Here is a 16794-nt window from a genome sequence, read left to right on the forward strand (position 1 = left end):
TGTTAGGACTGCCTACGAGCAACTCTTGTGTCTACTGGAGGCTGAGAGGAGTTCCTAGTAATAGCATTTATTTTTTTCCTTAATTTTCAAATCTGCATACAAAACAAACAAGCACACAGTAAACAGCTTTTAAGTGATCTTTGCTATTTGCAATGATCTATAAATATTAAATACTCCCAACAAAAAAATGGTTCTATATAGTGAAATCAAATATTCCCCCAAACCAAAAAATAAAGCCCATGAACTATATGAAAGTGACAAATTCTCCACATCTCAGTTCTCTCAATTTTGTTGTTATTGTTTAGTTGCTGAGTCGTGTCTGACTCTTTCTGACACCTCCCACCTCCCATGGACTGTAGCACACCAGGCTCCTCTGTCCCTGGGATTTGCCAGGCAAGAATACTGGAATGGGTTGCCATTTCCTTCTCCATAGCTTTTATTTTTAAAGCACATTTCCCATAGACCCATATCATGATCTATAAGCTAGATAGGACTGTAGTAATTACCTAGTCCAATCTCTCGTTTCTAACTAGGAGAAAAAAGAGCAAATCCTGGTTTGGGCCAGGTTATATAGTCAGAGTGGAGTGGTAAGTCAAGACCATGTTGTACCCTATTGTCCAATAGTACTAATTTATGATAATTGCTGCCTCTCCAGCATTAATTTCACAAAGACCAACATTTCAAATCTCTAACATCTGTTGGCTTCTACCGCATGACTGCCCAGGTTTCAGTCCCAAACCTACAGCTTTCTCTACCCATGTGACCTTGGGTTAACTACTTAAAACTGCTTGTATCTCAGTGTCTTTCTCCACAAAACAAGGATCACAGTTCTTAGGGTTGTTAGGAAACTTAAATGACTTTATACATGAAAAGTATGTGGCACACAGTACATACTCAATAAATTTTTAGCCCTTATTCCCTCTTTTCTTGGAACTACTTGTGCTATTTCAAAGAACGATGGTTTTTCCCAAATTGAAATAAATACAAGACATTTGATGTGTTCATTTATTTTAATAACACTACATTTACCATGTTATCACCATGGAATGTAAATTCAGGTTAGACGAGAATTTCACAAGTACAACAAAGCATTCTGTGCCATACCAAAGTTTGTATAATGTCTGACCAAACCAGCTGCTCATCAATGACTTCCATTATAGGCATTTCATTTAGTTGATGATTCTTTTGGAGAAAATAAACATACTGCCCACATTTAAAGTGTTTTTCATTTACCTCTGCATTAGCACTTAAAATACATGTTTCAAAATAATTTAAAATTATTCTAATATAACAGCAGCAAAATATAATTCTGCAATTACAAAAGAGCTAAAAGGGATCTACAAGTTAAGTTACTCTCATGTTTATAACTATGATTCTAAAATAAATACTACTTCAAAGTGGCTCTGTTACCAGCTTTTTAGGTTTGGTTTAAAAACACGCACAGACTTGCAGGGAGGTTTATAATGTTGCATTCCACGCACTGTTCTGAAAGGGTTCCTCAAGAGCCAACTAGCCCTTGACACAGTACTCAGTCCACAAGGCCGTCAGAAGGTTAAATTAACTGGGGTAAATAGGATTCCTACATTACATCAAAAGCATATGATATTCTGTAGCAACTGGGAGCATTTTCAGGATTGGCATGTTGTCTTCTTTAGAACTAATTTCAACAGAAGAGGTTAAGAAGGTGGACAGGTACCACTATCAAGTGTATTTAAAAGTGACATGTTTCTTTTGTGCTGCTCTGACTTCCCTGAGTGACCTAGCTAGTGAACTAGTCACCAGTAACTTGGTCACCAGGCAAATCAAGCCTGCAAGAAAGGAAGCCAGTATTCAAATTACCATGTTCTTGTCTGACCCAAACAATTTATTTTCGGCATAAACATATAACCTCAATATGAGATGTCTAACTAAAGCAAGCACCACCAACAAGACCAAGACAGCATCTCCTCTTCTAAGGTTTAGGTTTTCTCCAGAATTCTTGATACAGGGAATAGCCCATACCTAAAGAAAAAGAATGCTAGTTAAGCATTTAAAAATCTTCTTCAGTATTAGAAAATTAAAAACTGTTCATAAAACATCTAAAAGTAGCACTCTTACTAGCATATAATACTTAAAAGGAGAAAAAGACCCCAGGCTGCTTACATTCTTGCTTTCTTAAACAATTCAAATTTCTAAAATTCTTTTTATACAGTTTCCGAAGTATTTTCAAGACTAGTATGATTAGCTCAGATGGCTAAAATATCAATATTTATCTGGCAACTTTAATCTCTGGCAACTTTAAAAGGACTCAATCTTGCTGTATAAAGCAGATAAAGTCAATGAATTATAAAGCCTACGAAAGCATGTAGTATCTTTTCCACCTTCAAAAACTCAATAAAACAGCCATCATGTCTCTTCCAGATGATGGATCTTACTACAAACCCTATTTGCATATATAGACTCTTCAATGACATTATAATGGGCACTACTATCTTTTCTCTCTTTAAAACCTTAGTAAGATTATTCATCATAGATAGTAAAACTATACCACTACTTGAACTATTTTTATTCATTCAGTTTTTAGGTGAAAATGAGTAAGTTATATTTGCAAACTGCTTCAAAGTCAGTTAAAAGTATCTACCTTGTTTTATTTACAAAGAAATCCATTCATGGGGAACCAAAAATTTGAAAATGTCCTGTAGGAACCTACCAAGGGTCATGGCTCCCACAACAAAGCCTTGGGCTGCCACACGCATGTGGATCAGGTGAACGGACATTTTAGTATTTCCCCTGCTCTTCAATCTATATAATCCATATGCAACAATCGCTGCAAAACCTGCCATTCCTGTAAAAGAAATAGTCACAAGTTATGTCAGATACATTGGGGCAGGGAATCAAGATGAGTTTATTACCAGGTGATGTTCTATTTTTTATAAGGATGCTTTAGGAGACCATTACCCAGCTAGCATACAAACTGAGGTTTTAATCCCCACCCCCACCCCCATTCAGAATTAAAAATTCAAAATTGGTAGCAAACGGTAGCAGATCTAGAAAATCAAGATCATCTTTAAAGTATGGGCTTGTGAAGCCAGTAAATAAATTCCTTTAAGAGGGCTAGGGGAACTGTTCTCTGTCCTACTTCTATCCCTGAAGGAAATCAGTTAAGGGAATGCAGTAGAGACTGTAATAAACCACAACTGTGAGTTTATAACAACTCTTGAGTCTTGTGAGTCCTTGCAGCAAATCACTGAAACTGATGGTCGTCTTGGGGTCGCAACACATTCACTGAAATAAGTCAATAAAACAAGATGTCTGAATTCGGAGAAGAATTTTTTCGAGAGTTACACCAATCTAAGCACATTTCAACATATGAAAAAATATTAAAAAATAAATGCTTCATCAGGAAATGCTTGATGAATGAAACAAGTTGCCCACACTTCTACTGTGTTAAAGCTTATTAGATCATCAAAGTCAAACTTACCAATGGGGACAAATGGTGCCTCTCTAGCTTTTCGGATAAGTTTAGATCCCTGATCTTCATCATATGAAGAAAGAGAAATATCTGTGTCGCTTGACATAGTGACTGAAGAATCTTCCTGAAACAGAATTTCCATGAGGTTCTGCAGTTAAAAGCATACTTTTTTATAAGATTATTCCTTTAAGTAATACAAAAGAAGGGCAAGATACTAGCCTGATTATATGAATAGCAGGGTGAAAAAAAGATTAATTTCCATAACAAAGGGACCAAGGCTCCATTCTCCCTTTTCGGTCTTTTTTTTTTTTAACACAGGAAGCTAATAGGCATTTCATCACAGTGAAGTAATAACTCAATTTCACCTTAGTCACAGTCACTGTACATACTTCCTTCCGACTGATCTGAACAGATGATAAACTTCACCCACAGATTTAAAAAAGGGAGTCAGACATAGTATATAAGTGCACAAGTATCTCTGACTGATGTTAATTACAATAAACTGTTGTAATTGGCATCAGTCAGATGTCATTTACAGATGACATCAAAAAGTTAACGGCCCATCCCATTATCTGTATAGACTTAGCTTATGAATTTTTCATGTGCATCACACTCCCTCCAGTAATAAATGGCTCTCATTCAACACTTTGCTATTCAAGGGGTTTAATAGTAATCAAGGTTCTCAAAGAAAATCCAACTCTAGACGTGAGGAGTAGTGTTCAGTTTGAAAAGTGAAATTGTCCCTCCAAGCCGCCATCCTCACTGGCAAAAGTACAGTTCTGTCACCTGGCAGAGAAGACCTTAATCCAGATGAGCTGTAGTTATGACACAGACAGAATCAATTAGAACTAGGGCTTCCCTGGCGGCTCAGCCGGTAAAGAATCTGCCTGCAATGCGGGAGACCTGGGTTCGATCCCTGGCTTGGGAAGATCTCCTGGAGAAGGGAAAGGCTACACGCTCCAATAGTCCATGGGGTTGTAAAGAGTTGGACACGACTGAGCGACTCTCACTTTGACTTTCTCTTCTTTCTTATGCTCCATTACCTAACTTAATGAACCCCTACTTTGTTTGAGCTTTTATTATACACAAGATTCAAAAAGCCCGAGGTTCAGGATGCTCATTATATATTTGAAGAGATTAAAATGTAAACACTGAAATAATGTTTCATAAATTAGATTCTTTTAAAAACATGCCAGAGTGTGTACACTTTGCCAAGAGCATAACAGAGACAGTGAGAATTTAGAGTGTGATATCTTTTAGATAAAGTTTGGGAAGTTTCAGAGAAATATTTGAGGTTGGCTTTCAACATACCACATAAATGAGGACTTCCCTGGTGGTCCAGCAGTTAAGACTCTGCGCTTCCACTGCAGGGGGCCTGGATCCTGGCCTGGGAACTAAGATCCCACATGCTGCATGGTGCAGCCAAAAAAACCCAAAGAAACCCCAAGATACTACATAAATCGACTAGATGGTAAGATTAAACTATTTTAGGCCAGTATGTTTATTAGTTCCCTTCATAACCAATCTAAACCTCCCAAAGGCAAACATTTCAAAATCTTTCCTATTTTATCACAATTCCTCCTTCTACCTTCCTCACCAATCCCACATTCTAATTAAACTTATTGTTTGTTGAAAAATATTACTTCAAAATTTATTCAACTATTAAAATTATTCTCAGGCATTTAGTGAAATTAGCGAAATTTAGTGAAAAATAACAATTACACACATTTGTAGAGTTTCATCAGTAAGAAAAGTATCAAGCTGTATCTACATAAGTGCTAATTTCTCTTTTAATTCTTACATTGCTCAATGAAAGAACACATGATAACCTGAGTAGGTTTTGGATCCTTGTGACCACATGAAAAAAATCCACTATATACAACAATCCACTTAGATAACTAATTGTCCAACAGATCAGTGTAGCGAAAGTTTGCTTCTCCTTCCTTGCAGCAGTTTGTATGGGTAGGCCACTTGATTGGGCTTTCAGAAAATAGTCCCTGAGGTAAGAATCAAGGTATGAAGGAACCATGTAGTCATTATTTGTCTGAAGTGACTAAGGATAATTTGCCTCTGATACAGAACACCTTGTGTGCAGCATAAAAGAACGGGGAATATTAAAAGTCCAACACATCACAAAGTTAATTTGTTATTCTATGGTTCAAATTCTATTTCTAACATGACATATATCTATAAAACTCCCTGAGTATAAGATTTTAATAATTCTCTTCCTAATCACCTAGAAGTTTCCCCAAGTATTCATGATTTACAGCCACCCAAATAAAAAATGGTTAACTTTTAAAGTATCAGGGTCAATAAGTATAAGTCACTTGAGAATAAAAACCCAAGTATCAATCCATGCCAGCAGCCTTATTTTACAGATGGGAAAAGAAAGCTTATGAAGGGTGAAATAAACTGCTCAACAGGAACCTCTGGCAGGTCAGGATTAGAACCCAGCTCTCCTAATAAACAGTTGTGGGTTCTTTTGATTGACAATATATTGCCAGATCATTTGTCTTATTATGCTGGTGTACATTTAATCTGAAAAAAATAGAAAATCCACTTCTTAACAGATGCCTGCATCTCCTCCTTTGAATTGTGAAAAATGTCTGTCATGCCTAAAGTTAAATGGAATCTTCTTCCCCAGTGACTTAATTCATCTAACAATTTCAGCTGTAATTTGAATATTTTTTCCCCTAGCATCACTTCTGGATTTCCTTTATCTTTTTCTTATCCACCCACAGCAACTGACCCAGATCTGCCAGAAAATTGAACATGTACAAAAGGAGGCACCTAAAACCACATACTCAACGCCAATTTGGAAAACACGAATTATTCTGTAAACTAAGATACTACTGAAGACCTTTCCAAGTGCATGGGCACCTAGCAGAGGCGTAAGGGAACAGGAGCCGCCCCGCATCACGTGATGTAAAAAGATTTAAGGGTCTTCACAGCTCCTCATTTTTGTCACAGGAGCTTCTAACAATGGATTCCAATTTTCATTTTGAACCCGTCAACTGTCAGCCCGTTTTAAACGGCTGTCAAGTCCCCTCCCCAGGAGATTCTGATTCAGATGGTCTGGGGCAGGTCCCAAGAAATCTATATTTTAAGACCCGTTCAAGAGATTCTGGTGCACAGGGAATCAAGAGAACCACTGGTGTACAAAACTCAAATACGTTTGTCATGCTGGGGCCTGGTACCACTTATACATCACACTTTTCATCCCAGGCACTCTGGAAGCATAGATTCCATCCATAAGGATTACCCAGAAGAGGAGAATAATTGATTCCCGCCCCGGTAAAATAGGCGAATAAACCTGCCGAATCATTTCGACTGCTCCCAATTCTAATCCTGTGCTATGTTTTGTAATCTCTAACTTGGCAGGTTTACTTTTGAGGGAGAAATGTAAATTCTGTCAGAGGCGCTTGATACCGGCCCTGGTCCTTCTTACCTTCCTGAGGCGGAAGAGAGTCGCCAAAGGTGGAAGAGAATACCGGCCCGGGGAGAACAGGAAGCCGATGGCGGGAAGGTCGTGTAGTTTTACGCCCTCCCCTCAACCCTTCAACCTTCCTCCCCTTTCCCTTCCTGTGACCTTGTCAGGACTCCATGGCCGGACCGCACGCCCTCCCAATCCCTCCTCACCCACCCACTCTCAAAAGTCCCGGACACGCTCGGGCCAACAGGCTCCGCGAAGTCGGCCCCAGCCCGGTGCCTCCCCAGATGCATCCCCGAGCCTTCCAGCTCAGCCGCGATTCGCTCTACAAGCCTTTTCTGCATCCCCTCATAGGTTCCATACGCTCTCACCAGCCCTCCCCGGCACCACGAAATGAGGCATGAGGCCTGAGCCCCGCCAACCAGACTTCGCCTCTTTCTGCCCAGGCATCAGCTCCCTCTCCCAGTCCCGCGGCCGCCAACCCTCCCAAGGTGCTCTCGACGCGGCCTCTCTTCTCCCCACCCCACCGCCCGGAGTCACTCGACAACCAAAGTCCGCCTGCATCACTTACAACTTCAGCACGTTTCAGGTTCCTACCGGCCTCTGACCCCACTCCAGCACCCGCAGTCCAGCCGGCTTCTCCCGGTCCCGCCTACGTCCGGCCTCAGCCAATCAGAAGCCAGCAACGGGCACGCGTGGGTCGGGGCGGGGGGATGGGTGCGTGCGTGCGTGTACGCGATGGGTGGGGCGGCCCAGAGAGAGCCCCGGATTGGCTGGGGCGACGTGCGCGGGCGGTGACTTCTCGTCCCTGGGTCTTACGTACGGATTGCATAAGAGGTGAGAAGTCGGCCTCTTAGGTACCGCAGAGGACGTTCGAGGGTTCTTCTCGGCCCTTGGCCGGGAGGAACTTGACATTAGCTTCGCTGTTTTCTTCTTGGGAGGTGGCGGCAGCGAGCATCAGCGAACGCAGCGAGGCGGGGCTGAGGCTGAGAGAGTTAAACCGCGGCCGATCATTGAGACTCGGCTGCGGGTGAGGAGGGGCCGCCGGCGGCTTTAGGGCGCTGGATCCACACTCATGCCCTGGCAGTTATAGGCCGCGAACAGGCGCTATGGGCCTCTGAGCTTGACGCTTACACTGTAGTCGGAGGCAGCCGTTCATTACAAGCACGGGTGACTCCATACTGACCGGCGTGGTTTGCCTGAGGAAAGAAGTCACAGGCACCTTATAACGGTGAACTTCCTGGGACAGAACCCCTAATTTGTTAGTAGATCACTCGGTAACTACCTGGCGAATTGGCGCAAAACAAGCACTGCCATGAGGACTGTTTTCTAACTAAACTAGAATGTCTGGCTATAACCGTGAAACGAGGCAGACTGCCAAGGGCTCTACCCCACAGGTAGAAGCTCAGTGTCATAGGCTCAGGATCTTGAAAATATTTTGTCTCATAATTCAGACACAAGTAGGAAACATTCCCTTGTGGCTCATCTGGTAAAGAGTCTGCCCACAATGCCGGAGACCTGGGTTCTATCCTTGAGTCGGGAAGATCCTCTGGAGAAGGGAAAGGCTACCCACTCCAGTATTCTGGCCTGGGGGTCGCCAAGAGTCAACTGAGCGGCTTTCACTTCCACTTCAGGAAACATTCATTCTGATTAGGATAAAAACTTACCTTGGTTGTGTGGAGTGCTTTCAGCTCCTTGCTGGCACGTGTTGTGTCAGGTTTGTGGCGATATCTCCCTGAATGTTCATAATACAGACTGTCTTTGAGCTCTGGAGGGCCTTGGTAATGTTAAAAGAAACGACAGTGGATACAAAGGTCTTGAAAGTTAAGTCTGAAGATCAGAAGTTGATTTAGGGTAATTAAAACAGTAAAAGAGGGACTTCTCTCGTGTTCCAGTGGCTTAGACTCTGTGCTCCCAAAGCAGGGGACCTGGGTTCAATACCTGGTCAGGGAACTAAATCCCATATGCAGCATCTAAGGCCCAGTGCAGCCAAATAAATATTTAAGAAAATAAGAGAACGTGATATTTGAATATGAAAGCCATATTCATAGGTAATGCAGAAGTCATCAAATCCCTTGATTCTGGAAATACAAAGGCTAACTGCAACAATGACCATGGCCTATTCTTTGAATCAAAATAGTGTTAAGTTTGTTTACTAATTTCTAGAGAATGGGATTTGGAGTCAGGCAGACCAGTGCTAGTCCCAGCTTGGCCATATACTAACCATGACTTTGAGCTTCACTTTCTTCCTTTGTAAAAAGAGGATAAACAATAGTAGTGATTAATGAGGAAACAAATATAAAGTGTAAGTTATTTAAAAATTCCTGTGATATGCATTGTGCGGAAAGAGGCAGACTCTGCCCTATTTGTGTAAGAAATGATCTCTTTCTGATTAGTATGTAGAAACCAGAATCTTGGTAAATGGTAACGATAACTATCAGACGATATAGAAGATTTTAAAAAGATTATTCTGCTATTCTTTATTCAGTACCATAAGAAAACAATAGTGACAACTGATTTAACTATTAAAATTTTCTTAATACAGACATTATTATTTTTAACGTATAACATGTATTATTTCTTTCTTACTCTGTGTCATTTCAAAGAATAATTAATACAGAAGACTAAAATAATTCAGGTTCCCATGTATTAAATTAATCTACATGTAGTTTATAGAAAGGTAGCACAGGAAGTGTCTGCCAGTTTGGGCTAATTTCCCCTCTTTAGAGACTCTCTGTAACTTTTCATGCTCCAAGGAGCTGTCCACATATGATCATATCCACTATAAAAGAAATGCGCTTCTAAACTTAGACATCTATTTAGGTTACGGCTCAGCTTAAAGCTACATAATCCAGTTTTAGACATCCTTAAAAAATATTGTGTGATCTTTGTGGCATTTTGTCTAAAATCTTAAGACTTTTGAGAAAAATTGAGTATGAGTATTTTAAAAATAGAAATGAGAGGGTCACCAAATACTGGACATGTGTATTGTGCCTGGTGTTGTGCTGGACTCAGAAATTAGACTCAGTTCCTTCCCTGAAGTAACTTATAATCTGATTAGGTCAAAGGAATAGGTGTAGAAAGCAGTCTGTGAGAAGTGCTTTGAGTGGAAATCCAGGTAGATAACATAGTGAGTGAGCTATTTCAAAGTAGGCTTCTTGGAACTGCGGCTTGAATGTGTGAACTTTGAAGGATGACTAGCATGTAAATAAATTGGAAGAATATTCCAGAAAAGGAAACAGTGGGCGGAGGAATAGAAGTAGACTGTGGAATCGTAGCTGCGGTATGAAGGACAACGAGTGGGGAAAAGGCAAACACTTGTCACTAAAGCACCGTCAGAGAGTAATGGAAAGGAAGCTCAGTGGCTGCTGCTGCTGCTGCTAAGTCGCTTCAGTCGTGTCCGACTCTGTGCGACCCGTAGATGGCAGCCCATTGGGCTCCGCCGTCCCTGGGATTCTCCAGGCCAGAACACTGGAGTGGGTTGCCATTTCCTTCTTCAATGCATGAAAGTGAAAAGTGAAAGTAAAGTCGCTCAGTCGTGTCCGACTCTTAGCGACCTCATGAACTGCAGCCTACCAGGCTCCTCCACCCATGGGAGTTTCCAGGCAAGAGGACTGGAGTGGGGTGCCATTGCCTTCTCCGGGAAGCTCAGTGGGGAGGACCTTTAATGCTAGGAAAAGAACTTGGACAGTATTGTATTTGTTGGCCCTTGAAAGTTTTAGAGCTGGATATTTACAAAAGCTGAGTGTGTTTGAGGTATTGAAAACAATGCATTAGAAAGGTCCTATCAGCATTTCTCTGCCAGAAAGCTAAAGGCTGTTCAGTCTGTGGCTTTTACTTTACTTTGTATTGAGGGCATATTCTAGGTCCTAAGGATATGGAAGGCAGCTGCATGCAGTAGTGTCATTCCTCTACTACCTTGACAAGGCCTGCTGCTTCAAAGCAGTAATAGTCCATACAGACTCAGGGAACATTGACCAGGGTCCAGGCCATCATAAAATTCCAGACTCTGTAAGATGGCTGTAACTGAACTTAATTCTCTCTCTCCTGTCCTCCCCACTGCTCTGGATACTCCTTCCTCATATGCCTGTACTTTCTCTCAAATTCCCTGACTTGATTGGAAAACCTGCTTCCCACTCCACTAACCAAACATGAAACCTGGGTAAATCTCTGATGCTACTTCTGCTTTTGTGTACATGCAGCCAGTGACACATGGACAGATAACTGAATGACAAGGGGCCAGCGCTCTAAAGAACTGTGGCAGAGATGAGACGTGTCTTCACTCTCAGTAATGTGCTAATTTGCCCGATTCCTGTCTACAGTGATGTCGAGAAGATTATTTACACAGGAAAGCACTTAAGCAACTCAAATAAGGTAATATATTTGCATCCTTCTAGGTTTGATGCAAGACTTTCAATGACAATATTTTCTAACAAAAAGCCGTGTGGTTGTCACTAAAAAATGGATCTTGGATTCACTGCAGCTCCTCAGAATTTCTTTTCGTTCTTCCTATTTAATTGTTTGGGGTGTGTGGTGGGTAGGGAGAGGGGCATGTGGGGTGGTGGGTATGTAACTTCTCTAGATGACCTGAAGGCCACCTGCCTCTTTCCCTTGTGTTGGAAATGGTTGAATTTGGAATTAGCAGCAGAACCATTTTGTCTTAAAATCTGATGTAATTTTATATCCCATATAGTTTATTAAATATGTCTTTCGGTAGAGAGTGAGTAGACAGAATTTGGTGTCTTTAGCATTCAGTTTTAGGTAGTTTATATCTTGATTATAAAAATTAGAAAATTTATAATCTTATATAAACTATGAAAGTGAAAAGGTTGACTAATTTTTATTATCTGTATTTATACAGGTAATTTGACTAGATTACACAAAGAAAGACTTGACCACTGGAAGCAAAAAGCTTTCTGTTTACCACAGGTAAACAGCTCTTTCCACTAGAAAGGATAAATGTGATTTTCTACCCGGGCTCCCCAGCTGGCTCCTACTTGGTATGATGGAGAGTCCTGTCGTTGTGCATGAACGTTGGGTTGCAAGCACCCTGGCAGCAGAACCTCCATTATGTTTCCACCCACAGCACTTGGTGGTACCCTGCACATGGAAAATGTTGGTTGAATGACTCAAGGCTATTTCTCTGCCGAGGTGAGTACCAGAGTTCAGTAACTCTGGCTGCATTTCTGCTGCTGGACTGCGGTAGCTGGATAGGGGCTGTGGGCTCCTGTGGCTTCTTATTCTCTTGATCACCACCCCATAGACAGTCTCCCTTTCAGAACCCTCCTGTCCTCTCCCCAGCTGCCTTGGGTACCCATTGGCTCTCTGCTTTCCCCAACTGTCTCTCCCAACGGTGACTGAGGGCTAATTTTGCAATCTGATATTTCTCTGAGAATGAGGTGCCTCTTCTGGAACACACTGCCATACTCAGTGACACTGCAAATAGGTTTTTATTAACTGATCTCCACTCTACGAACCATTTTGCCATCACACTGATTGTGAGGCACCATCTGTTTGCCTTGATGACTTAATGAATTGAGGGCTCATGAATGTAGCTGACATCTAAATTAGATCCGTATCTCAATACAGACAGGATAGTGGTTTCCTTTGCCAGAGATGATGGACAATTATTTTATAATTCTGAGAGAAAAATGGATTATGCAGACAGACACTTCACCCAAATTGGTGGCCTCATTACTCTCCCTATGGTGATGCTTTTGTTCAGGGGCAGGGACATGCCTGCCCTGTTTCAGGAAAAACCAGAAAAGAAAAATTGTCTGCCTGACTCGTTTACTCATGAATCAGCAGATAAGTGCTAGCCGTCAAACTCCTCCTGCTGTTTTGTTTTATGAGAGTCAGAAGGGTTTTCTGAGAGTGATGAGTATTAAAATAATTAGATAAAATGAGCTGATAACCTTGGTCTGTTGCCTAGTATGGTATGGCTGATTAGAGGGAAATTGCAAGCTGCGAGATGGCTAAGTACTGTGTCCTGTGCAGATTGTGATTGCTTGTGAAATTAGGTAAGCTGTTGCTTAAGGGGAGTTCACCAACAGTTTTAAAAGACCTATGACCACTTCTGGCTGATTTGCTCTTTCATATAGCTGGGATCTGGAATCCTTGTGATCTCTGAGCTATTGCTTGCCTCGGACTGGTAAGGGGACGAGGTGGGAGCTGGTGAGACAAAGGGCAATAGGGAATGATAGTTAATGGGTATCGCCCAGCTTGGGCATGATAAAAATGGAATTGATTCTGGAATTAAAGATGATGATTATACATCTTAGTGAATATATTAAAAACCACTGAATTGTACACCTTAAAATGGAGAATTTTATGGTATGTAATTTACCATACCATCTATTTGTCTTGGTGACTTAATGAATTGAGGGCTCATACATGTGAGAGAGTGTCCCTGGCCTCCCTCTTACCTGTAAGTGTCTTACATTAGAAGTAAGCAGCACCAGGGACTTCCCTGGTGGTCCAGTGGTTAAGACTTTGCCTTCCAGTGCAGGGGCTGTGGGTTTGATCCCTGGTCAGGGATGCTAGGATCCCACATGCCTTGTGGCCAAAAAGCCAAAACATAAAACAGACGCAATATTGTGACAAATTCAATAAAGACTCTTAAAATGGTCCACATTAAAAAAAAAGAAGCAAGCAGCACCACAAGCAGCTACCCAGACAGCCTGCTGTACAACACCAGCACACGCTCAGCACCTCCCATTCTCTGGGCAGGATGCTTCATATCTGATGTTTTCAAGTGTCTGATCACTAAAACAGCTCGATCAAGTACATATTGTCTTCATTTTGCACATGAGAAAGCTGAGGTTCAGCATGGATAAGTAAGTTGCTTATGTTTCCATAGAAGCAGAGGCAGGATTTGAATCTAGTCTCGTTTAGCTCATACTCTTTCTGGAAGGTTCCATCGCCTGTCTGTACTTTCTTTTCCTTTTTGTGCCTGGTCTCTTTATTACCTTCCATTTCCACTGTTAGAATCCTTATCAGTCACAACTTTTGTTTTGAAATATATGTGTAGTGATATCTATGTGTAATTATATCTTTGTATCTAGATATATATCTACATATACATCTATGAAATATATGTGTATGTATAGTTATGTCTCTGTATGTATGTATATATTCATAAACACATGTACTTTCATATCTGTATATCCATATTTATAGATATTTATATTTATAGTATCTATGAATATTTATAGATAGACACAGATACAAATAAGATGAGGAAAACTATACCTCTCAAATATTAGTGATGGTTTTATCTGAGTAATAGGATAATTTGCAATTTTCATTTTTCTCTCTGTGTTTTTCTGTATTTATCAAACTAAATTTATTTTATTATTGTGATCAGAAAGCAATTTTTAAAGTCTTTCATATCCTTTCACCTTCATATGCCACTACTTTTGTGAATAAAATCTTTCCTGATCTTTAAACTGATGCTACCCTGTTTTGTTTTTTATCACACTGTGTGGCTTGCAGGATCGTAGTTCCCCAACCAGGGACTGATCCCAGGCCATGGCAGGGAAAGCACTGAGTCCTAATCATTGAACCCGCCGGGAATTCCCTGATGCTACTCCTTTTTCTTCTGAAACACACTGCCTTTCCCCAGCACATTGTATTTTCTTGAGTCATTTCTAACATTTTGCTTTGTATTCTGTGTAACTTGAGTTTCTTGGGGCCCCACTCAGAGAGGAAAAGTAAGGGAGGCACATATAATAATAAAAGAGGTAAAAGAAGAGTTTGCTCCAATCTGTCCCCGTGAAGAAAGCTGGGCTCTTCCTGATACGTCTACCGTATCCCAGTCTCAAATCTCTTCTCATCCCTGTGAACATAGTTGTGTTGTGTCTCCTTTACATTGCTGTTCCCATGACATGAGTCAATTGTCATGCTCACTCTGGTGTTTATGCATGATTCTGTCCCATCTCCTATCACTTAGTGAGAAGCTGCTGCTGCTGCTGCTGCTGCTGTGTCGCTTCAGTCGTGTCCGACTCTGTGCGACCCCATAGACGGCAGGCCCCAGGCTTCCCCGTCCCTGGGATTCTCCAGGCAAGAACACTGGAGTGGGTTGCCATTTCCTTCTCCAATGTGTGAAAGTGAAAAGTGAAAGTGAAAAGTGAAAGTGAAAAGTGAAAGTGAAGGTGCTCAGTTGTGTCTGACTCTTAGTGACCCCATGGACTGCAGCCTACCAGGCTCCTCTGCCCGTGGGATTTTCTGGGCAAGAGTACTGGAGTGGGGTGCCATTGCCTTCTCCGAGTGATAAGCTGGGCACCATTATACCATCAGGCCCTGCATGGTCCAGGTTGTGCCTCTGTTCTTCGTTGAAGTTGGGGAAGGACATCTGTTCCCACCCAGGTTGTACTTTGTCTTTTCTTTTTTAAATTTATTTATTTGGTTGTATTGCATCTTAGTTGTGGCACGTGGTCTTAGTGATTGCAGTGAGCGGATTCTCTAGTTGTAGCGCATGGGCTTAAGTTGCCCCAAGGCATATGGGATCTTAGTTCTCTAACCAGGGATTGAACCCCAGGATCCCTGCCCTGGAAGTGAGGAGTCCTAGCCACTGGATTACCAGGGAAGTCTCCTCCTTTTTCTTTTTAACTTTAATATATTTTATTTTGGTTTTTTTTGGCCGTAACGAGAGGCGTGTGGGGTCTTAGTTCCCTGATGAGGAGTTGAACCCACACCTCTTGCAGTGGGATCACAGAGTCTTAACTGTTGGACTGCCAGTGAAGTCCCTCTTTTTTCTTTTTTAACGTAGGAATTTACAGCTATACATTTCCTTCTAAGCACTGCTTTCGCTATATCCTGTAAATTTTGTGTGTTTTGTTTTAGCTGTCTTTCATCTCAAAGTATTTTATAGTTTCCTTTGTTACTTCTTCTTTGACTCTTTGGTTACTTAGGAGTGTGTTGTTTAATTTCTGCATAATTGTGAATTCCCTAAATTCCCTTATGTTGTTGATTTAATTTAATTCCACTGTGGCTAAAGAGCATACTTTGTATGATTTGAGTTCTTTTAAATTTATTGAGATGTGTTTTATGGACTAACATGTGGTCTACCCTGGAGAATGTTCCACGTGCACTTGAGAAGAAAGTGTATACTGGTATCACTGACTGGGGTGTTGCATCCAAGTTTTTAGGTTTTCACTTTTTACCTGGTAAAACACTGTTCATCCTTTGAGTCCCAGTTCATCCCCAGGTCCAGAGGATTTCATCTGTCAAATATTTCTTCATCCATCTCACAAGCAAGAATGTTCAATTTCCTCATTTGAACTTCTGTCTCCCATAACTGTGATTTCTGGATATGCCAATACCCATAACTATGAGATAGCCTTCATTACAAGTCAGTCTTTCTACACACTGATGTTATGGGGTTTCTTTTGTGCAGGGACCAAGTCTTTACTGTATCTACATATCCCTGAATATGGAGTATTCAGGAGTAACTTTAAAGTGTGCCATTAAAAGGATGATGAGAATTTGGGGGTCATTGAATACCTTTTAAACAGTGAACCCTAGGCTGTGTACTGTCAAGAGTGGAATGGGAAAAGAAAGGCAGTGCACTCTGCCTCTGGGAACCTATAACTTAGTTGAAAAGACAGTATATCTGCTTTAATACACTTTAATACATGAAACCTTTAATACACGATCTGATGTAGTGCCAAGACAAGGGCTGTAGGAGTCGGACTTCTCCACTTTTTCTTTCTCTCTCTATGGATAGGAAAGAGACTCATTGAGTTGTGAGGTTGAAATAATAGGACTCCTGATTTCCAGCTGTGAATCAGTGTGGAATCCTCTGGCCACCGATCACCCAGCCTCCACTTGGATACTTTCACCCACAGGGAGAAAGCCCAACATTCCCCAGTCAGGACTTATGATGGTTGTTTGCTAATTTGGAGTGGTAAGG

General features: G+C 41.3%; 1 protein-coding gene and 1 long non-coding RNA gene across 3 annotated transcripts; one reads left to right on the forward strand and one right to left on the reverse strand.

The window, feature by feature from the left end:
* On the reverse strand, nt 992-7575 carry HIGD1A (HIG1 hypoxia inducible domain family member 1A). Of its 2 annotated transcripts, none has more exons than XM_018066905.1 (4): nt 7453-7575; nt 3461-3575; nt 2690-2824; nt 992-2001 (listed from the first exon to the last, which is right to left on the reverse strand). In XM_018066905.1, the coding sequence occupies exons 2-4, from the start codon at nt 3555-3557 to the stop codon at nt 1952-1954; spliced, it is 282 nt and encodes a 93-aa protein (XP_017922394.1). In that variant the 5' UTR covers nt 3558-3575; nt 7453-7575; the 3' UTR covers nt 992-1951. The 2 variants fall into 2 exon arrangements, with proteins under 2 accessions (XP_017922394.1, XP_017922395.1); XM_018066906.1 differs by having other exon boundaries at nt 3461-3571; nt 7453-7537.
* LOC108638616 lies at nt 3582-13356 on the forward strand. The gene is made up of 3 exons (XR_001919979.1): nt 3582-6977; nt 11084-11255; nt 11743-13356. It is a non-coding gene; the product is annotated as an uncharacterized LOC108638616 (long non-coding RNA).

The sequence above is a fragment of the Capra hircus genome, chromosome 22 (assembly GCF_001704415.2).
Source record: "Capra hircus breed San Clemente chromosome 22, ASM170441v1, whole genome shotgun sequence".
Classification (NCBI taxonomy): Eukaryota; Metazoa; Chordata; class Mammalia; order Artiodactyla; family Bovidae; genus Capra; species Capra hircus.

Bases quoted from the DNA above. Each gene is read 5' to 3' on its own strand.
- HIGD1A (XM_018066905.1), bottom strand. From the start codon at position 3,557: ATGTCAAGCGACACAGATATTTCTCTTTCTTCATATGATGAAGATCAG. The intron at 2,825-3,460 runs GTAAGTTTGACT...TTTCTTTTACAG, and splicing joins GGCACCATTTGTCCCCATTG to GAATGGCAGGTTTTGCAGCG. The intron at 2,002-2,689 runs GTAGGTTCCTAC...CTTTTTCTTTAG, and splicing joins TGTGGGAGCCATGACCCTTG to GTATGGGCTATTCCCTGTAT.